Source organism: Melopsittacus undulatus, chromosome 9 (genome assembly GCF_012275295.1).
Source record: "Melopsittacus undulatus isolate bMelUnd1 chromosome 9, bMelUnd1.mat.Z, whole genome shotgun sequence".
NCBI classification, from domain to species: Eukaryota; Metazoa; Chordata; class Aves; order Psittaciformes; family Psittaculidae; genus Melopsittacus; species Melopsittacus undulatus.
The window spans coordinates 38,423,692-38,445,518 of record NC_047535.1 but is presented as its reverse complement, the minus strand read 5'-3'; the positions used below and the strand labels follow the sequence as shown (position 1 = coordinate 38,445,518).

At 47.7% G+C, this 21,827-nt stretch overlaps 1 protein-coding gene across 4 annotated transcripts in view; it reads right to left on the bottom strand.

Moving 5' to 3' along the window:
* Positions 1–204: 204 nt before the first annotated feature.
* RAD54L2 (RAD54 like 2) overlaps positions 205–21,827 on the bottom strand; it is a 70,015-nt gene continuing 48,392 nt past the window's right edge. For 2 of the 4 annotated variants that reach the window (XM_034066078.1, XM_031042341.2), the window contains exons 4-22: positions 21,307–21,446; positions 19,570–19,701; positions 18,581–18,813; positions 17,928–18,110; positions 17,520–17,653; positions 16,059–16,255; positions 15,210–15,552; positions 13,439–13,616; positions 12,614–12,865; positions 11,895–12,013; positions 11,472–11,587; positions 10,388–10,487; positions 9,837–10,042; positions 7,908–8,083; positions 6,974–7,170; positions 6,663–6,859; positions 6,104–6,193; positions 5,457–5,549; positions 3,781–5,254 (exon numbers count right to left, since the gene is read on the bottom strand). In XM_034066078.1, the coding sequence (XP_033921969.1) occupies positions 4,266–5,254; positions 5,457–5,549; positions 6,104–6,193; positions 6,663–6,859; positions 6,974–7,170; positions 7,908–8,083; positions 9,837–10,042; positions 10,388–10,487; positions 11,472–11,587; positions 11,895–12,013; positions 12,614–12,865; positions 13,439–13,616; positions 15,210–15,552; positions 16,059–16,255; positions 17,520–17,653; positions 17,928–18,110; positions 18,581–18,813; positions 19,570–19,701; positions 21,307–21,446 (4,075 nt within the window). In that variant the 3' untranslated portion in view covers positions 3,781–4,265. Of the gene's footprint in view, positions 2,203–3,780; positions 5,255–5,456; positions 5,550–6,103; positions 6,194–6,662; positions 6,860–6,973; positions 7,171–7,907; positions 8,084–9,836; positions 10,043–10,387; positions 10,488–11,471; positions 11,588–11,894; positions 12,014–12,613; positions 12,866–13,438; positions 13,617–15,209; positions 15,553–16,058; positions 16,256–17,519; positions 17,654–17,927; positions 18,111–18,580; positions 18,814–19,569; positions 19,702–21,306; positions 21,447–21,827 lie in introns of those variants that run through there. The other 2 variants (XM_034066080.1, XM_034066079.1) reach the window with 2 other exon arrangements.

Below are 21,827 nucleotides of genomic sequence, written 5' to 3'. Positions count from 1 at the left end.
GCTGCCAGAGACTGCAGCTCCGAGCCCGGTGCCACAAGCAGCCCTGTGGTCTGGGAGAAGGCAGGATGCTCTTCCTCCCTTCCACTGTGTCCCCTCAAAGGGAGCACTTGCTCTGAGTCACAAGGAGCCATCACCTCACTGTATCCTAACTGGACTATGTTCCCCTCTTAACCTCTGCCCCCCGCCCCAGCCCTCCCACCCCGGTCCTTCCAAGACTGGATTAACAAAGTTCACTCCAGTGTGGCGACAAACACCAGCCATGAAGGTATTTGCTGAACTTGTCCCTGTTGGCCTGGAAGCCACCCACAAACCAACAGCAATTCTCTTGCATTCACCAATTTGCTGACATCATTAAGCCAAAATATGAAGTGAAGCCCCAATGGAAATCCCATCCTTTGCTTGCTGGAATATCGGCTTTCTGTGAGTACCTGCATCCACCCCACCCAGGCACCCCAGTGGGGTCAGTGTGCAGCAGATCCTGCCCAATCCATGGGCCAGGCTGGGCTGCATTGCCCCCTCCCCATAGACCTTCCCAATACCCCCAGGGCACACCAGTAGGAAGCAACAAGAACACCAAGACTGAGGCATAGCCACAGTCCCTCTCCTTGCCCAGGGCATTATGTCCTGCAGCAGTACCCAGCCTTCACCCAACTGTGCCCAGGAGTGGAAACCTCCCACCTTAAGAGGAGAGCTGAGGGCTGGGTGCCAATGTGGGGGCAGCTGGACACCCCCACAGCCCTGTGCTCAGAGACCTTCTTCAGTGTCTAAACCCCTCAGCAGAGTCCTGCACTGCTGCCCTCAGCATCACCCAAAGCCCTGCTGCCAACTGGCAGCTGCTTCCATCCGGTCATTGGGAGACAGAAACTCAGCAGCAAAAGCAAAAGTTAACCCATGCAGGGAAAGCCTTTGTTCTGGGCTCAGGGAAACCCAGACAGAACCCTCTGCAGCACAACCATGTACTGAAACGGAGTAAGAGCTGGGGAGAGCAGATGAGGGGGAGAAGTCCCATAGGAGAGGGGTTTTAGGGCTCAGTAAGGTCCCCCCACTTGGAAAGCCCTATCATAACCCGCACACCCTCATGGCATTTGTGGGGTGGAGGAAATCCTTCCCACCATGCTGCAGGTGCCTCTGGTTACCTTGGAGCATCCGAAGCTGCTGCCAGCCCCCAGGCAGGGTATCAGTTACCTCTGCGACCACCCCTTAGCCGAGGCTCTGAGGGAGTGCATGGGGTTGGTGAGGGAGACAGAAGTGCTGCATGGCCCCACTGTGCTCAGGATAGGTGGCTGGGGCTCTAACTTGGATGCTTGCAGTGCAGGGTCACCATGCTGCAGCTGTCTGGAGCTACAGATGTACCCCAGCACAAGGAAACCCCTCGCAACTGGATGCACCAGGGGACAGACACAGCATGGGAGGGCAATGAGTGGTCTTTAAACTGCCATGGCCATGCAGGAGCCAGAAGAGCCCTTGCACTTCACTCTGGTGAACTGCCAGCCCATTGCTCAAGTGTGCACCCTGCAAGCAGCCGAGCTCTGTCCACCACCAGCTCCTACAGCCACAGGGATCGGGCTGTGCCAAGGAACCCACAGAGATTAGACAGCAGCTTGGGATGCACCAGGGCCCACCGAGGGAGCCCCAGGTGCTCTCCTGTAGAGGCAAGGAGCAGAGAAAACAGCACAGGTACCACATCCAGAGCCCCAGTGTAACTGCCCCTGCTGCAGTTTTATGCCTTGTCCCAGCACAGCCACAGAGGACTTGGGAGGGTCCCTCGGGTGAATCCCACTGCCCTGACTGCCACCCATGAGGACAAGGGCTGCAGCAGGGCAGCGGTGAGGGGCTGCTCCCACTCCGGCCTCCCACATGCACCCGCAGGTCTCAACACTTGCTAACTCGACAAGGAAAGCCCTTGCCTAGGTCCATTCCCCAAATCCACCGGAAAACTGAGAGCCTCACAGGAATGCAACGGACATCTGGGCAAGCTCGTCATACAATCAGTGTCACAGGGTTGTGCATGAGGTGGACACACAGAGCACAGGAGGGCACGACTCACAGATGCAGCACTGTCAAGTCTTTGGAGAAACTCGCATGAACACCATCAGTTAATTTGCTTTGTTACTTTTGTGGGGGGGTTTGATTTTTATTTCCATGGTGCATCCAAAGACAAGTTGTCCAGCAGTTTGCTCAGAACCCCTCGGTTTTCAACTCCTAGGATATGTTAAAGAAGAAAGCACTATTTTAATGTTTGTTTTTTTCAAAAAATAATTAAAATAATTTGCATAGCTAAACTCTTGATCTAAGGCTTCTATGAATGGTGTGGTTATGTTTGACAGACAATGTCCACTGAACAGAGAAAGACACTAGGAAAGCCCCATAACATCTTTTATTATGATTTTGTAATGCACCCGTGCACACACACCCCTCTCTCTCGCTCAGGAAGGGAGGTCCCAAGCTTCCATCGCCCCTTTGATGGAGGATGCCAGGACATCCTACCCTTTCCTACTCCTCGTTGGTCCCAGCAGACACTGGGGACTGCGGCTTCCACAGCCCGAGAGGTCCCCTACAAGTGCTCTAAGGTCCCAGGAACATCCCACACAAGGAAGGGAGCGCATCTGCCTGGTAATGCCCAGATTCAACACAGAGATTCCTGGATTCCAAGTCTCCATCCTAACACGTTCACACACAGTCACACACACCAAGTCCAGCTGGGTAGCCCAGCCTCTCCTTAGGAGCCCTGCACCAAGGTAAGCAGCCAGCATGTTTGCCTTCAGGGCTAGGGCCAGCCTCTGCTCCCATGTGCAGAGCAGGTCTGAGCCAAGCACAGGAGCTCTGCCTTCCTAACTCCGCATGCACCACAGCCCTCCTCCTCACTGGGAATGAGCATGGGAGGCTTTCCAGCCTTTCTACTTGCCCCAGCACAACAAGAGGACTCCATCCTCTTTCCAGCTGCTGCAGAACACGCAGAGCTGCTCCTCCCTGCTCTGACATGATCCCCTGATGGGCACATCCAGCCAACATGATACGGCTCAGAAACAGGCAACCTCTGCAGCTGGCCATGCTTCTAGGCTATGCTTTGGTCAACCGGCTGCTTCTCCCCACACAGACAACCCAACAAGCAACCACTGCATGATGGAGACCAGCATTTTATTTTTTAATATGCAAATTAATTTAAAAGTAGAAAGAAAGACTCCTCCAAACAATAAATATTATGCCTTCATGAAATAAATTAATGTAGAGATTCTGTGCAGGGGGAAGTTGCTCCAATCACAGATTCAACAGCAACCAGCACTGGGTCCAGTGTGTGTCCCCCCCCAACCTTCTCCCTTGCCTTGAACTGTTCAGAAGCAGCAGGGAGCTCACCTCCTGTGGTGGGCCACAGCTGGGTGAGACATGGCCATGGAAAAGCCACAGAACAGGGGAAGTCACCAGGATTCCCCTCTAATGGCCACTGAGACATCTGGGATTGCTCCACTCATCTGGCACACAGAGCTGGCATCAGAACCACAGGACCAACCTACCTTGGATGGGACCCTCCTGAAGGGTCCAGGGGAGCCCCCACCAGAGCCCTGCCCTCACTACTGTGGCAGGGGCTGCCTGGAGCCCTCACACCAGTTCCATGAGAATTTGAAGAGGATCACAAATTGTTTGTGGGGTGTTTTGTTTCTTTCTCTTCTTTTTCTTACATCAATCCCACCCCCCCATACACGATGCAGAAGCCCCCCCACTCCCTCCCCAGTAAAAACACTTCGTCCCCAGCCTCTGCTGGAGTCACCCCCCCACCCGCAGCCCACACCTCCCGGAGTGAGAGTTCACAGATAAGGCAGTTCGTGTGAAAGGGAGCTCGGCCCTGCCAGTGGTCAAGCCTGTGCCTCCAGGCCAGAGAAGGGCTTTGAGACTTGCAGCACCAAGCCTCCCCCTTCCAGACAAGACAGAGAACAGTGACAGACAGACAGACAGAGCATGGGAGGGAGGCACTCCTATGGTTTGCATTGCTGCTCCCCTCCTCCCCTGGCTCTTGCTCCCCTCGGCCCTCAGGTCCTCACGGGTCCAACTCTATCCTCCTCCCATCTCCCAGCCCCTAATACAGTTCAGATCCTTGACAGCTAAAACAACAATGAAACAAAATGAAAAGAACAAAACCGCTCCCATGTCACACCCTTCGCATCTTTCTCCACCCGCTGCCATGGCCCAGAGGGGAAATCCTGACTCCCAAAAAGGTCCTGCAACTTTTGCCTCCTGGCAGAGCTGAGACCAAGTAGGAGCTGGGCCCATTATTTCCCTGTGATCTCTATAACATCGTCGTCTTTGTCCTCGTCATTAGAGCTGCATCCCACCTCTGGGACCTCCTGGGATTCAAACTGAGGCACCTGGGACCGAAGGAGGCCCCCAGCCGGGTAGCCCGAGTGAGGGGACATGTAGCCAGGGTAGGCAGATGCCATGCTCCTGGGAAGGCTGCTAGGCAAGACAGGGGCTGGGAAAGGAGCAAACATCCTGGGCTCGGGCAGGAGTGACTGCGTGAAGGGAAGCGAGTAATTGGGCAGCACCCCTGTCAGAGAAGGGTTTAGCATGAATGAGGGGACGCTGGCGGTGACTGAGGTAGCAGCAGAAGAGCTGGCGGTGCCGGCTGTCAGCAGAGGGTCAGTAGTCACAGGGAACACCAGATGAGGGTCTGGGAGTAAATTGGGCAGCTGGTAATAAGAGGAGCCAGTGCCCATGTATAAGGAGTTTCCTGGTTGGGAGGCAAATGGATGGGTTAGGTTGTGGTTTAAAGAGACAGGAGGCATGGTGAACCCACCAGAGACGGGGTACCCGTGTTCGTACGGCTGCACGGACGATGGCAACTGCCGCTTCTTCTGCTGCCTGCGGGCTTGCTCCTCTGGAGCCGACGGTGAGGTTGACTTGCGCTTGTTGCCCCGTAAGTCCAACACCGAGTGGGCATCCACGTGCTGGCTGGTGGCTGGCAGGGCTGAAGACACGGAGGGAGCCATGCAGTGAATCCCCACATGCTGCTCAGCTCCTCGGGCTGCTAAGCCCGGCGCATTGTCTGTGCGGGCAGGGAGGGCTTGCGCTGCATTGGTGCTGGGAGAGCTGTGTCGGGACTCCCGGGCAGCCGCTGCCTCTGCGTACTGCTGCAGCTCGCTGATGATCTCGGGGCTGTCAGGGGATATGGGCCGAGTGAGCTCCTCTGCGCTGGGGAGCTGTGGTGATGAGGCACTGTGTCTGCCATTGCTTGTGGACTCCAGTGAGGAGCTCTGGGAGCCTGGAAACAAAGAGATGGAGGAGCTGAGAAAAACCTGGGGGCCGAGAGGCAACAGCGGAAAGGAAGGTGGGGATGATCATGGGGAGACTGTGGGGCCTGCTCTGAACACAGGCATGATGAAATACAGCCAAGGAACACCACCCCAGACACTCAGGTAGGAAAGCACATGGGTAAGCCCCACACAGCGCTCACAAGCCCCTACCTGAGGCAGCTGTTCGACGGTCTTCGTTGCCCTTTGGCTTCCCAGTGGTCCGGATAGCAAAAATCCGCCCATCGCTGGTCCGGATATACGTCCCTAGAACAAAGGCAGCACAACTTCATTCATCCTGAATCCATGAGCCTGTGAGACTGCCTGGACAGGAATAGGACAGCAGTGCTGCAGAAGGCCAGCCCACAGATCATGCATGGAGGTCAGTGAGGGGTTTCTGCCACCTTCTTCATTCCTCACTTCCACTTTCAGCTTTCCTGTGTTGGAGCTCCCCCTCCCAATGTGCTGTGGGAGAGAAATGTGGAACTTCATGCTTGAGACTAAGTTTGCTCTGGGAGCACCAGGAAGTGTTTCCCTGCCACAGTACATGCAGTATGTGTTGTGAAAATGAGACACCAAGCCACAAAGTTCAACAGCTCCTCTCAAAGGCATGAGCAGCCACTGCTGCAATAGTCCTGACGCATCAGCTATGGTAGCACACCCAAAGCATGGGCTGCAAGCAAGCCACTGAAAGTCTAGATCTCCTCCCCTTCTTGTTTCTTTTCTTCTCAAGGGACTGATTCATGTTTTTACATCCTTGTCTTTGCTAATTAGCATTGGCTAGGACCCTATCCACAAGTCTTACCAAGACAGAGCCTTACCTTTTGTCCCTCGTATGATGTGGATGCTCTCTCCAGCACTGATTCTTGCCTGTACATCAGTGGATGTGTTCGTACCAGGAATCACAATATCTGGCAGTGGAGAAGAAACAGAACAGTGCCCATGAAATCACCCACCATCCACAGTCAGGAGTGGGGAGGTGTACCACCAAACCCCTTAGCTTCAGTGCAGTTGTTTCTTCTATATGTGCTGCTAAAAGCAAGCCCTGGGTTGATTTCTGAGCAGCATCAGAAGGGAGCAGAGGCTCCAAGGAAGCAAAAGCCATGCTGCTCTGGCACAGCATCTCCCATGTTCCAACAAAGACAATTTGTGACAGTACTTAAGGCCCTCTAACGGGAAATTCGCTCTAAACAACCCACTAGGCCCATCCCCTTTGGATACCTGCAGGGAAAGTCCCCCAGGTACAGAGGAACCACTCAAATGCAGAGGTTGTACCAGTGGTTCTGATGGCCATCTGCCTACAGCCCATGAGGGCATCAGCAACTCCTCAATTCACCATGGGCATCACAACTGAACTCATTGTGAACATCAGCCACTCACCTGTGGTGGTGACAATCTTCTGCACAAAGACACCAGCTCGCTGTAGATAGTTGATGGGAAAGTTGACAGCAGGGTTGGAACTTGAGGTTGATCCTGCATTGCCTATGGGGACATGCCGAGGCATCATAGGAATGGGAGTGGATTGAACTGGGCGGACACTTGCCACTGGCTTGTCCTCACCCTTGAGGGCTGGTCGCCTAGTGAGAGAAGAAGGAGGAAAGTGCAGTGCCCCAACTGACAGGGATAAGCATCCTCTGCCTCTTCATTTCACGTCTACAGCACGAGAAGAAAAGGAAGAGGCAGGTTCTCACCAGTTCCTCTGGCTAAAGGCAGGGATGCTCGTCAGACTCTGGTCACTGGCTGGGTAATACTGTGCGTAGGACGGCCGGGTATAGGGGACGGATGCTCGCTTTTCCTCCTCGTAGCTCTTCTTGGCTGCTTTCTTCTCTGCCTTGGTCAGCTTGTGCTCCTTCCGGTCGATCAGCAGTGACTCATGCTGAAAAGGCTCCTGCAACCCCACAGCACCGAAGTTTTGACACCAACACACCACAAGAGGGAACCAACATGCCTCAAATGGTAGCCACCCGGTTCCTGCATCAGCACTGTCTCCACCCCAGGCAGCAGCAGCGGAGAGGGAAGCTGGAGGCAGAGCTGAGCATGGCAAAGCATGCGTGGGGCAATGCTTGGATGTGACCAAAGCTCAGCTTGAAGAGTGAGAGAGACAGCTAAGCCATCACTAAGCCTGCCCAGCCAAGGTCATTGCTTACCATGAGCACACAGTAAAACCCACAAGCCAAAGGCCAAGCTGAGCACAAGCACAGGGACTACCAAGACACTAGACACTAGAGCCCCATGGCACTCAGACACAGGCACACTCTGCAGCACCACCCTGCCAGGGGAACTCTTGACAACACAGGCAAGTGCTGGCTGTCACAGCTTTGTTTTAAAGCCACATCAGGAAGAGAGGTGGCAGCAAGCTGGGACATGCCACTGCCACCTTCTCACCCAGCACACCAAGTTGAAGAAAGGGATGCCCTACAACCTGCGCCCAAACCTAATCGGGACAGAGGTGGCTCTAAATGTGCAGAAGACACTGCAAGGCTCTTAGGGCCCTCTGTAGAGGATTTTTTACCTATTTGCACCAGCACACACATGTATCCTCCTGGCCACCATGTCACCATCACACAGTCAGACTCCTTCAGACCTGCTGCTGCCTATGCCAGCAAGGAAGCAGGCTGGTCTTACCTTGGTGATGAGGTGAGGATATTTGAGACAGGCTAATTGTAGAACAGATTCCTTTATCTTGCTTGGATTGAGGGAGAGCTGAGCAGGGTCAGATTCCTCTTCCACAAAATGCAGCAGGTTCTCTACCTCCCGTCGAGTAAAGTTCAATACTGGGTTCAGATCATCCACCACCCGATCTGGAAAAGAGAGGGAGTGGAGTGAGCAAAGAAGGGAAGTTACAGGTAGTGCTGCCCTTCCATCATGGTTGAAATCCAACCACACAGCTCATTCACTCACTCCCCCCCCTTGCTCCCCCAACTCCCAGAGAGTTGGGGAGGAGAATCCAAAGAATGTAGCTCCCACAGGCTGAGATAAGAACAGTTTAATAACTAAGGTATAACACAAATCACTACTGCTACCACCAATAATAATAATAATGATAAAGAAAATAACAAGTGAAGAGAATACAACACCTCACCACCTGCCAACTGATAACTCACTCCACCCTGCTCGACCGAGCACTGACCGATACCTCCTCCATCCCCCCAGAGCTCCAGCCCTTCCGGGTAACTCACGGTTACATCCTGGGCATGATGTGCTATGGTATGGAATACCTCTTTGGCTAGCTTGGGTCAGGTGTCCTGTCTCTGCTTCCTCCTGGCCTCCCCTCCTCCCTGGCAGAGCATGAGGCTCACAAAGTCCTTGGCCAGGGTAAACATTTGAGCAGTAACTCAAAACATCGGTGCTATCAGCACTGTTCCCAGGCCAAAAGTCAAAACACAGCACTGCACCAGCTACCAAGAAGGAGAAAACATGACTGCTACTGCTGAACCCAGGACACCTTCCTACACTCCTGCCCTAATAGAGCTCCCTCACTGCCATCTGCACCATCCTCAGAATCCTTCTGCAAATGTCAGGGCAGGAGGAAAAATCATCAGCCATGTTCAGAGATAAGCCTGTTTGACCAAATCATGCTGACAAATGCCTTGTCCTCCACACTGCACAGCAATGCAATCACTGGGCTCCTGGCATACACAAACACAAAGCTAATTACAGATGATGTCCCATCTCACATCACAAAATGGAAAACAGACAAACCCTGAGACAGAGCTGCAGCTATGTGAGTATGTGCCCTCCCAAAATTCCCACTAAAAAAGCTCAAGTTAATAACCAGGAGCTGAAATTTTCGTAACTCTGTTGAAAGCTCAGAAATACAACAATGGTTCCTCGCCCACAAGAGCCTGAAAGTTTTCCTTGGACATTTGTTCCTGCACATAGGGCAAATGGGAGCACATGGAGAAAACATCCATAGTCAGGACTCTCTTGGGAGCCAGGCCAGCTGCCAGGGATCTCCACCTCAAGTGCAAGACAGCATACTGATCAGGCTGGGCTGCTGTCTCTGGAGTTAGATTTAGAGACAAAGAAGGACATGGGCAGTAGAACTCCTTCTGGGTCATCCCAACCCTCAGCTGCATGCTCTATGAGAGCAGCTTGACAGCTGGCACAAGCCAGCACAAAAGGTATTTCTGGTACAAGCACAGGTCAGAACTGGAATGAATTAATTATTCTTGGCCCTTACGTAAGCACTATCAGTCAAAAGTATCAATATGTATTTTAATTTCACAATTTCCTCCCTCTTGCTGCTGGAGAAATTGAAGCATAGAACTATTTAATGAGTAATGTCCAGTTTAAGACAGGCTGTTCACAACTCTGCTGCAGGATGCTGGCTCTACAACCCCTACTGCTCTCCCATGAATTGCTTAGAGGATGTCATGTCACTTTCAACTCATAAATGTCAAAGACAGCCCTAGGATGGTATCTCTGTCACTTCTTTGGCTGTCTGTTTCTCAACCTTATAAAACCAGAAGTTATGAAAACCACAGAAATGGAACTTAAAGGATCTAAAAGGACTGAAAACTAAGAGTGAAGTGCCATGTCCCTCAACATTACCTGACATGCCCTGCTTGGAGATCTGACGGTCATAGATCTTCTTCTCGAGAGTGTAATCAGAAACCAGTCTGTAAATGTGGCACGGCTTCTTCTGCCCGTAGCGGTACACTCGGCACACGGCCTGGGCGTCATGACACGGGTTCCAAGAAGCATCAAACACCACCACTCTGTTTGCTCCAATGAGGTTAACACCCAAACACCCAGCCCTGGAAATGAGAGGCAAATTTCAAATTGCTGCCTTGGCCAATTTTCAAAGCTTCTAGGCAGGGACAATCATCACAGCCAAGAGCCCATGAAATGCCTATGGAACATTCCCTCCAATCATGCAGGTAACTTCAAACCCATGTTTGGTTTCCAAGACTGTTGTTAAGTGTTGCAGAGGACTAAGGCTAAAATTCTACACCCCTAGGGAATTCAGAAGCAGATGGCACTATCATCCCATAGAGTCCTGAGACCATGTTATGATGAAAGTTAAGAACTGAAACCTCATATGCATACAGAGCATCAGTGTGTGAGTCCTCCACTTTGGCTTTCTGCTCCAGCCAACTTACCGTGTGGACAAAAGAAAGAGCCAAACAGAGGTGTTGCTGAGATCATTAAACTGGTTAATCAGTCGTTCCCTTTCTGAGGCAGAGGTGCTGCCATCCAGTCCTGAAAAGGAAATTGAAGACACATTTAAAAGCTTTTTATGTTTGGGGGAATCCCACCAGAATGAACCCACTTCTCAAACACCGAGCTTTGTAACTTGCTCCCAACCAATTACAGGTCTTCCTTGAGTCATGCACTCCAGGACCTCAGGTGGACCACTCTGTACCTCTAATTTGCCCAGCCAGGCAGGTGCAATACAGACAACCAGGCTGGGATTTTGTTCAACTGAAAGATCAAGTGAAACATTACTCAAACTTGGCAAGACCAGGACTGGGAGAGCTACAAAACACCAAGCCCATTAAGGTTCTGTATTAGACAAGATGGATAGCAAGCAAGAACAGCAGGAACAAGAGAAAGCAAAATTATGAAAGCCTTTGGCAAAACCCCAAAGACTGGATTTGAGCACAGAGAGTACTGGCCTAAAGGAGTGCAGGGGGGTATCATATCTCTGTTCCTCGGCAGCAGCTTACTTCTGGCAGCTCTGCAAAAGTCAGGAACACCATATTCACTGCTCCTCTCAGTCCTGGCTTGTAAAGTAGCCACACAAAACAACAGCCCATGCCAGAACAAGATTTAAAGCTGGGGAAGAAGGGAGGAGGAATTAACAGCCCTGAGCTAGTGAAAGCATTCAACAGTGATTCTGGCTTGGGAAGCAAGATCTAGAAGATAGCCAAATGGGAAATAAAAAGCATCTTCTGCAACTTAAAAAAACACTAGTAGGTGAGTTGCTAAATATGTCTAACATCTTCTAAATAAGATGTTGAAAAGAGGATTTAGAAATTATCAATTATTTGCTATCTCACTGACTTTGTCTTCTCAAGCACCTAAAGTAGAAAATCTGAAAGAAACTTCATCAGAAGAATGCTTCAAAAGAGCATTTTCATGCACAGGGACAATTACAAGATGGTAGGTGACTTTCAGGAATTAGTCCATCACAGAGGATCAAACAATGTCACCCCGAAAGAGAGAAGGATTGGCTGCACTCACTGTAATAGTTGATGTTTCGGACCCAGTTGTGAACACCTCCATCTGAGCCTGGAGGACTTGGCATTGGTCTTTTCGCCAAAAACTCTTCAATGACAGATAAGGTAGACAAGCTCTGGCTGCAAAATCAAGATCTCTCGTCAGGAGAAAGCCCACACAGCAGCAAAGGAGGAGAATCAAAACTCTTTCCCAACCATGCCAGCACTGGTGGTAGTCAAACCCCATTTGCAGCGGCACACTTCTCAGTAATAAATGATAGTGGCAGAAGTATAAAATCCATGGAGGAAAACCAGGATTTAATACAACAAAGGAGAAAAGGGGAACTGCCACACTATTCACCTTGTGTGACAACCTCCTAGTACCAGGAGGGGTCCAACTACTCCAGCATTTAGTGACTGTAGGATCAGTGGTTGAAACTTCGCTTACCTGAAGACCAAGATCTTGTCTCCAAGCTTCACACTTTCTTCAATGAGGTGGAAGAGTAACACCATCTTAGGTGAGTTCTCCAAGACTCCCGTCTGGTAATCACACAAGATGTCTTTGGCCTACCAAGAAACAGGAGACTGTTACAGGTGGAGTTGCTCATTCACTGTTCAGTTCAACAGTGAATGTTGGTGAGAGAAATAAGTCATTGCAGAGAGGTTACAAACATTCAGTTGGTTGAGGTGACAATGTTACTCCCAACTACTGCTGCCTACCTCACATTCCAGAAGCTGCAGATGACCGATTTCTGGGAGTATGGATGAATGAGCACCCTCTTAACCTCTCATGACTCTTTATCCCAAGACCTCTCCTCCAGCCCACTAAATTTACCACCATCTTATCTAGATTAAACTTTACCCTAACACCTTTTTCAAACAACGAAGTCCACACCCTTTTTGGTCAGATGAAATCAATGGTATAAAAGAGTGCTGCCTGCACTCCAGCCTCAGGAGAGTCCCCCAAACTCCACCCTAACACCTTGCAGACATGCTTAGCAAGATGCCATGTGGTAAAGAGAAATTCCCAACTCTTCAAGAGAAGAGTCCTTTCTTTGTCCTACTTCAGAAAAATGCCTTAACAAAAAGAGGTACAGTCTTCCAAAGCATCTAACTGATGTTTATCATAACACTCCAAATGAAGAGTTTTCTACAACTGGTACTCACCCACTCATAAGTAACGACCTGATTTGCTCTCTCCTGAAAAGGGTTGAAGCCAACACTCTGGAGGAACTTGCTGTTGGTAGCTTCTCCAGCTGGTGATGCCAAAGCATTACTCTCTGTTTTGACTTTAATTCCCTGAGGCTGGCAGCGGGAATTAGTACTTGCTGTGCCAAGGTCATCCACATCTAAATCCTGCTCGTTTGCCAGATTTTGCTTTTGCAGAGCTTCATACAACACATCTGGATGGTTCCAGATCTGAAGGGGTAACAAAAGAAAGTTGTTACGCCTGCACTGGCCTGCTGCTTGCCAATGATTGTGGACTGAAAGATCCCACAGCTATTCAAAGGAAAGAAGTAATAGTTCAATCATCTCACCATCCCCACATGGAACTGCAAGGCATTGCAAAGAAAACAAGTCTGACTGCATTAAGGTACTGAAAACAGGAAACGTGACTCTGCCACAACACAAGGTATAAACCATCTTAACTCAGGCTGCCCCAACTTTAAAACTGCTCAATTCTTTCATTGAGAACAAACTAAAAGGCCACCGTGCATCCCACACAGGACAAACACAGAGGAAGCTGCTTGTTTGCACTGCAGCAGGTAAATCGATAAAGTACCAGCTGATGGCTGCAGGTTTCTTACACAAATATGAAAAAGACATTTAACATCCCTGCACCCTGCTTCTGAAAGTGGGGATAACAATTCTGCTAGGCCACTGCAGGGCACTCTGGGGAGAAGATGTGCCTGGTCAGTCACGTTTGGACTCCTATTCTTGTCTTTCCCTTACATCCTAGAATATTTAATTACAACTCCTGCCAAAACCTACCTTACAACAGACACAGAAAGCTTTGAGTGGGTTGAGTCCTAGCCAGCCACTGTTGCCTGCATCTCGGAACCGGTTCATGAACTCCGTATAAAGGGCCCGCTGGATCTTTGACAGACGTACCAAAATGACATGTTCTTCCTTAGATGGGAGCTGAACCTTCAGCACACTGTGGCCTCGCCTGTGGAGGAAATAAAGAGAGAGATTAATAGAGGGAAGGGAATTTCCCAATCTGATCTCTCTGTGGGTGCCTGTAGGGTAAGATTTTGACTTCTTGCCCACCTGGCTGCAGGGAAAGACCTCTAGTTGCATACTTCTCTAACGCACAACACTTGCAAGATACTCTCCCTGAAGCCAAAACCAACTGTAAGCACAATTACAGAGATCTCGAATGTTGTAATCTTCTATCACAGGTCATGGTGTTAAGAGGGTGATGAAGTCCTGTTTTTCATTATTTCTTTTTAGCTCTGCCAATGGCTAAAATCTCCATCCAAATCACTGGTCCAGCATCTTAGAACCCTCACCTGAGAAACAAAGCTGATCTGTTTCCAGAGCAGTGGAGTCACTGTCACTTTTCATGACTGAAGGTTCATGAAACACTTTCAGATCCTTGGGTAAAGGATGTCAAGAACTGCACATTTCATCAAAATAAAACTGAAATTACTTGTGCAGTTAGGGATATTGTTCTCCATTATCAGAGACTGTGGTACCAAAGCAAACCAACTTTACTTTTACCCACAAGGCAAAACAGAGCCATAGGGACCACTTTACAGTCGACAGATTGAACAAGACAGGGATTCTGAGGTAAATACGGAGCTGCTAACCCAAGAATGTCTTCTGTATGCTTAAGATCCTCCCACAAACACAGTTAAGGTACCTGTTTAAAACTCAAGCCTAAGAAGCTGGATTGATGGGCTAAGCTCAATTGCATGAGGTTCAACAAAGCTCAGTGCTCTGTCCTGCTCTTGAGTCACAACAACCCCATGCACCACTAAAGGCTTGGGGCAGAGTGGCTTGAAAGCTCCCCAGACGAAGAGGACGTGGGGGGTCTTGGCCAACAGCCAGTTGAATATCTTGGCTTATATCAGCAACAATGTGGCCAGCAGGACCAATGCAGTGAACATCCCCCTGTATTTGGTGCTGCTGAGGCCAAACCTTGAATCTTGTGTTCAGTTCTGGACCCCTCACTGCAAGAGAGACACAGGTGCTGAAGTGGGTCCAAAGAACAGCAACAAAGTTGGTGAAGGATCTAGACCAGAAGTTGTATGAGAAGCACCTGAATGAACTGGGGCTGTTTAGACTGGAGAAAAGGAGGCTCAGGGGAAAGCTTATTGCTCTCCACAGCTACATGAACAGAGACTGTAATGAGGTGGCTGTTGGTCTCTTTTCCCACGTAACAAGTGACAGGGCAAGAGGAAAGGGCCTTAAGCTGTGCCAGGAGAGGTTTAGGTTGGGTATTAGAAAAATTTCTTCATCAAAAGGGTTGTCAAGCATTGGAATAGGCTGCCCAGGGAAGTGATTCAGTCACTATCCCCACAGGTATCCAAAATATGTGTAGATGTGGCATTTAAGGTCAATAGTTTAGTGGTGGACTTGGCTGTGTTAACAGCTGGACTCTATGATCTTAAGGGTCTTTTCCAGGCTAAATGATTCTATGATTTTATAAGGCAGTGAAGATCAGCAGTATTGCAATAAACTCAGCAAACAAGCAGGCTAATTTGGGATGAAAGAACTCTTTGCATGGACTACCATCAAGAACTCCTTGTGGACTCACCGCTGCACAAAGCCTTCCAGCAGGCTATGCAGGACATGACTGCGATACCTCATGAGACGGACGTCTTGAGGGGTGCTGTCAATACACTGCCCATTCAGAATAGGGCGCTCAAACATGTTGCTGAATTCCTGACGAGAACCTAGAAAGTCAGGTCGGACGAAGTCTACCATGCACCAATACTCAATGAGGTTGTTCTGGAGCGGGTAGCCAGTCAGCACAACCCGCCGGCGGGAGCGGATGTTCTTCAGGGCCTGTGAAGTGCTGGCATGGCAGTTCTTTATCCGGTGTCCCTCGTCACAGATAACCACATCTGGGCCAGGGCGAGATAAAGCTTTCTCAATCCCTGAGGACAAGGAAAATTAAGTCTTAGTTAGAGCTGAATAAGACAAAGTTCTGGTTTTATATGGTCACCAACTTGACAAACAAAAAGAGGGGCAGTTCTGAAAAAGAGCGGTATTCATGAGTGACAGAAAGCAAGGCTGATTCAGGAGATAAAATGTGACTAGCTCCAATTTAGCATAATGTGGTAATGACCAGACATAACTGTGCCTTGATTTCTGCTCAATGACCTGCACTCTATCAATTTGGGTTTCTTGCATCACATCAGACTGGCAAATCTCACACAGACAAATTCCCAAGTTCAGACTTCTATACTTACTTGCAGCTATTGCAAGAAACAAAAGACTAAACCAAAGCTCAACAACTTTCTGTTTCCACAGACATGATCCTGTCCAGCAGAATTTGATTGTGTGGGGGATGCTAAAAGTAAGTTATAGGTTGTTTCCCTGTGCTGCCAGAGCTGATCAACAGGATCACATTCTTTATCTCTCTCAAGGACTGGCCTCCCACCTTTCAGAAGCTCTTGCTGCCGGTCTTCTTCATCCAAGTCAATAATGACAGGGCCAGCTTGTTTCTTTGTTTTCTTCTTCCTGCCAGTGGCAAAGGACTTCTTCAGTGAGAGAAGACGGTACATCTCATATCCCATCAGCAGCACACCACCATCTGTCACCCAGTCATTCACCACCTTTGCACGTGCAGCTGTTGTCCTGCAAAACAAACCAATCAGCCAAATAAGCTGTAAGCTTTCTCTCCAGTTTCAGTTTGAACCACTGGATTGGAGTCTGCTGAGAGAATAAGAAACCTGTTCAATTAATTAAAGCACTTTCTCACATCAAACCAGACAGAGGAATAGAATGACGTTTCTTCAGGACACAATTCGGTAGAGAGAAAAAGTCATCTCTTATATGTCACAGTAGCAAGGTTGAGAATGACAAATCCTGACAGAAACTGAGCTGTAGAACTTTGTCATGGACAAAAGCATATCAAATTCAAGAGCATCTTTTTAAAGAGCTGTTAAGGAGATGACCTCTGCAAAAAAACATTTTCTAATGTACACAGTTGGAATTGTCTAGTTGTTTATCCCGTCTTGTCATCTCTTCCAATGCTAGTGTCCCATACTTATTCCTTCTCTGCCAGCCTGCTCAGAATTGGTTCAAATCAAGACACTGTCCTCATTCAATCCTCCCAAAGCACACCAGATCCTATCCAATAGTAAACATATGGTTGAAGTAGCATCAGCAGATTCAAAGTACAATTCCACCCAGAAGGTGCAGATCTCAGCAGATAAGTGTACGAACATATGTGATAAACTGAGAGTTCCTCCTTAGGATCACTACATTGTCCTGAGCCATGCAAGACAAATGACCCAGAAAGGAAGCAGAGACCCATGAGCCAAGAATACACTTCAGACCAAGCTGTAACTGCAATCACTAATCTCTCCTTTCTGGACAAGGAGGCTTTGTATACCTTGCCAGAATCCCTCAAGGACAACAGAATTCACAGAAAGTCACAGTGTTGGGTAGAGGAATCCCAGTGTGTGTGAAAAATCTCATGAAGAAAAACAACCCACATTCAAAATGAGAGACATGTGGTAGAGGGGGCACATGCCTCAGGAATCCCAAGATTCTGACAGAACTAACAATGTACCACCAGAAACAAACCATAGCACTTCTGCACCTCTCTGCAAGAAGCAGCTCTGTCTCTGGAACTGGGTTCCTGACCTCAGCATATATAGAAGAACAGTGTGAGAAGGAATTACAAGATATAAACACTGAATGAATGGCAGTTATTCTTTCCCAGGTACCAAAATCCTCTCTTCAAAGATGGTATCCACAATAAATGCAGAGTGGGAAAGATCTGGGAGGCAAGGGCACAGAATTACCCCAAACTAAACAGTCTGCAACAGCAATACTTATAACAGTTCCATAAGATGCAGTTAAAGGGCTCAAAAGGGCTTTTAGTGGCACCTACTTGTGTTCATCATTCAGGATGTGGACTTTGAAGGTGCGGGGCTGGACCTCTTTGGAGTTATAATCAGCAGGAAGGTTTTCAGGTGCTGGGAGCCACATGTTGAATTCTGCTAGCCAGTTTTGGAGCGTATTCACCTGAAAAAAGTTAGCCATGGAAGGATTAAAAACTCAACCGAAGTACTCAGGATTTTAAGAGTAAAAATGAGAACAAGGAATGACACCCAACTGTGCCCAGACAGGAGCACACCACAGCATGGAAACTCAGGGACACAGGGGATGAAAGAGGGAGAAGAGCAGCAAGGGTGTGACAGAGCTTGTCATGAGATGGGACAAATAATTGTTTTTCTCTATGCTAAGAAAGAAGTAGGGCAAAGAAGCTCCTCAGCCAGCCCTTCACATGGCTACTTACAGGTACAATGGCAAGAACAGTCTTTGCCTCCGTGTGCCGAAAAAGTACATCCAAGAAAGAGATGACCTGTATTGTCTTCCCCAGGCCCATGCTATGTGCTAAAATGCATCCAAACCCACTGCTGGTTTTAAATCTCTCCAAAGACTCAACCAAGTTGTCATACAGGAATCGGATCCCACCAATCTGGACAGAAAAGTATAAAAAATATTAGAATTGCAGGAGGAAAAAACCCAAGGTGAGTATGAATTTAGAATGGTAAGCACATCAGGATTGCATAAACCATGAAGATATAAAGGGGATGTTTCAAGTTCACTACAGTACTCTAATCTAGGGAGAGCTCAGAAAATATTTTTAGATACTCATAAAACTTCCTGAGAATATAACAAAAAATCAAAATTCATTTGTAGCCAGAGAATCTGAATTGGGGTTGATTAGTTTGAGTATAAATATAATTCTATTTTTAAAGTGTTCATCTAAATTTGCAAAGGTCTGATGATAACAATAGCCCTGGCCTTCCTTTAATTTGTCCTTATCATTTGCCTGTCCACAACAGCCAGCACCACAACCAGAGTGATCACAGAGCTCATCAAAGAAGTTCTGTTGAGATTACAATTACCTGAATTCATTGCATTTTCAAGACTATTAAAACCTACCTGATGAGGTTTTACTGCATGTGCAAGCTGGGGAGCTAGGAAAATGTCCTCCTCATTTGGTGGATGGTTGATATTGACAATGACTTGCCCCAGAGCATCTGACTGATTTAAGGCATCATTCACATGAGAGCCACTGCTCTCTTCATTGCCATCCTCCTCCCCTTCATTGCCAGAGTCACTGCTGTCCACAATTTGGAGGGCATCATCCTCTCCTGAACTCAGCTCAATCACTTCTGTAATGTAATCAAAAAAGGAGAGAATAAGGGTAAAGGTTAACTTGTCATCAGAATTACCATGCTGCCAAGAAAATAAAATCATATCAGGAAAATAAGGCTACCATCTTTTATAGTTCCACACTCACCTAAATGACCTATCTGAACAAGCAGGCACAATACAGGCACACATCAGGCCCCTCAGACCAGCACATAAAGGCATAAGTTTCCATGAGTTCCCCCATGTTTCTGAGAACATTACCCTGAGCTGATCCAAACAGAACATGAGACAGTTTCTGTAAGTCTCCTCCACATGTCTTCTTAATTCCCAAACCCAGACACGCATTTTATCTGTTGATATAATGTCTAAGGACCATCAAGGAAGCCAGACACTCTACCAGAGTGGCACAGAAGTGTCAGGTTAGATCCATATGGGATAAGGGACACAAAGACCACTTTCAGTTGCAGATCTGAATACTCTGATGCTTCTTTTATACATGGCAGATGATGCCACATCTCATATAAGCGTTCTTCAGTAGAGCTCTGAGCAAAATTAAGTGCATTTATAAAGCAGAGATAAACACAAGTTTGCAAGAGTGCCTGACAGGCCATTTTATAAATCTCAAAGTCCAGAACTGGCCGTTTATTTGGAAACCAATAGGCCTACAAAAATTTGCAGTGATTCACTGCTGGAGCATCTGACTAGATGAAAACAGGAGATCTGTGGCTAAATAAACAGCAGAGAAGAAGAGCAGGCCAAGGCAATTGGTCACTTACCATCTTTAATGCTATTTTTTCCTTTAGCATCATCTTCACTGCCACTGCTGGTACTATCTAGGCAGATTACTTCCTCAGCCAGGACCTGAGGAGGGAGCTGGGTAGCCTCAGCTGTTCTGAAAACTATGTCCTCTACAAACATAAATTACAAACAATAAGTAATTCATAATAATGGGGAAGGAGACAAAACTGTTCAGAAACCAGACAGTATTTTCTTCCACTTTTGCTTCAATAACTTATCCCTGGAATTTTCCATAACAGACTCTCACTGTCTACAATACTGCTATGACTCAGCTTCCTGGGTCACAATCTCCTTCTTTCTCAATATGCCTAACAATAGCCCATTGCTGAAGGCACCCTCTCTACTGCATATCCTGAATAGGGTACACCAACCATGCAACTTGCGAAAGTCCCTTTTTTTGGGGGGGTTCTCAGGAGTAAAAGCCATTCTTCCTCCAGCAGAGAAAGTACCAATTGCTGAAGGGATGATAATGGCCCTTTGTTAGTAGGGACACTGTAATAATTACATCCCACATATCATAAACAACTTTTGCTGATCAAGACCATTTGTTTGCATGTTTAAGTGCTGCCATGTGGGGAGAGCCTAGCTAATGGGACCAAATCAGCACTACTGCAGTGACTCAGCAAGCAACGATGTTCTTCAAGGGCTGCAACCTACTCTGCAAGAGTTAAACTCTTTTAAATAACTCTTATTCCTTCTCCCCTACTGGTAAAAATGTTTTGAATGCTTGCACGTGAGGAAGAATATACATTTTCTCCAGAGGCAAAGTCAACTCAAGAACTGCTTACCCCCACCACAACTTCCAACTGCACTTCTCTGCCCTTTACACCAGTCTTAGAGGCTGTGCTATAAAATCTAGCACTGAAATCACCAGCTTATAAGACAATGCAAGATGACATATCCACCAGAAGATAAGGGTGATTCTTCACCATTTATACTGCCTATTTCACTGCTTGCTGAAAAATGCAAGAAAGGACAAGTTTACACCATGAACATGTGTGCACCTAAACCTATTATTCTACCATCCCTAGTACCAGATCTATGAATTACCACATCGTCCACAGTATAAGTATGACCTGGGTCAAGGTCACAGCAATTCTGCCAAGACCATTAGTTTAAGGTTCCACAGCAGTTGGAAAGACATGCGAGACCTGTTCCAGCATCCTGCTTACATGCAATTAACTTGTCAAAATATCTTCAACAAAAGTTACCTTTCACCATACAGCCACAGCATCTTAATTCAGGACTAACTCAGAAGTGGAACTCACTTCTGAGTAACTACACTGCACACTAACTACAAGTTCTGAGTTACTACACTGAACCTACAAGTGGTTTGGAACTGCTCTTTCAAGAGTTTACACTTGAAAGTCCAAGCGCAGCATAGAGTTATAGAATGGCTTGGGTTGGAAGGGATCTTTAAAGGTCACGTAGTCTAACCCCCCTACAATGAGCAGGGACATCTTCAACTAGATCAGGTTGCCCAGAGCCACATCCAGCCTGGCCCTGAATGTTTCCAGGGATGGGACATCTACCACTTCTCTATAGGCAACCTGTGCCAGTATCTCATCACCCTCATCATAAAAAAAATTAAAATCCCTTGTATCTAGCCTGAATCTACCTTCTTTTAGTTTAAAAACATTACTCCATGTCTTATCATGGACAAGCACAGCACTGCCTTCTTCTTCTTGCTTCTGGTGACATCTCCCACTACTTACCAGGAAGAAACTCTAGGGGTACAGTTGGTATAGTGGCTGGATAATCCTTCCGCTGCTGCTCTAGCCGTTTCCTTCTCTCCAACTCTTCCTGTTGGGCTGTTTTTGTCACAGCTTCCAGTTGGTCCTCACGCAACAGCTTTCTGAACACAGGAGCAGAAAACCATGATTTAGTTACACTCTGTTTCTTCCAAAAACATGAATGGTTGTACTGCTGGCTCAAAAGATGATTGACAAATTGAAGATAGTCTGTCAGCTACACAGACTAGAAACATCATCTCCAAATTCTATAGACAAATTCTACAGCTATTTCAGGCCTATGCTTCCCAACTATAGGTAATGCTACTATTAGTCAAGGAAAAGACGAAAGTTTGACAGAAGCAAAATAATGAAGGAAGGAAAAGTGTGAGGGGGTAAGAATATCCTTAAACTAGGTTATCGCTGACAATTTCATCCACCTGAAAGGATGTTATTTATTGCTATGTAGTTTATAAGCAGAAAACGCACAAAGTCATGCAAATAAG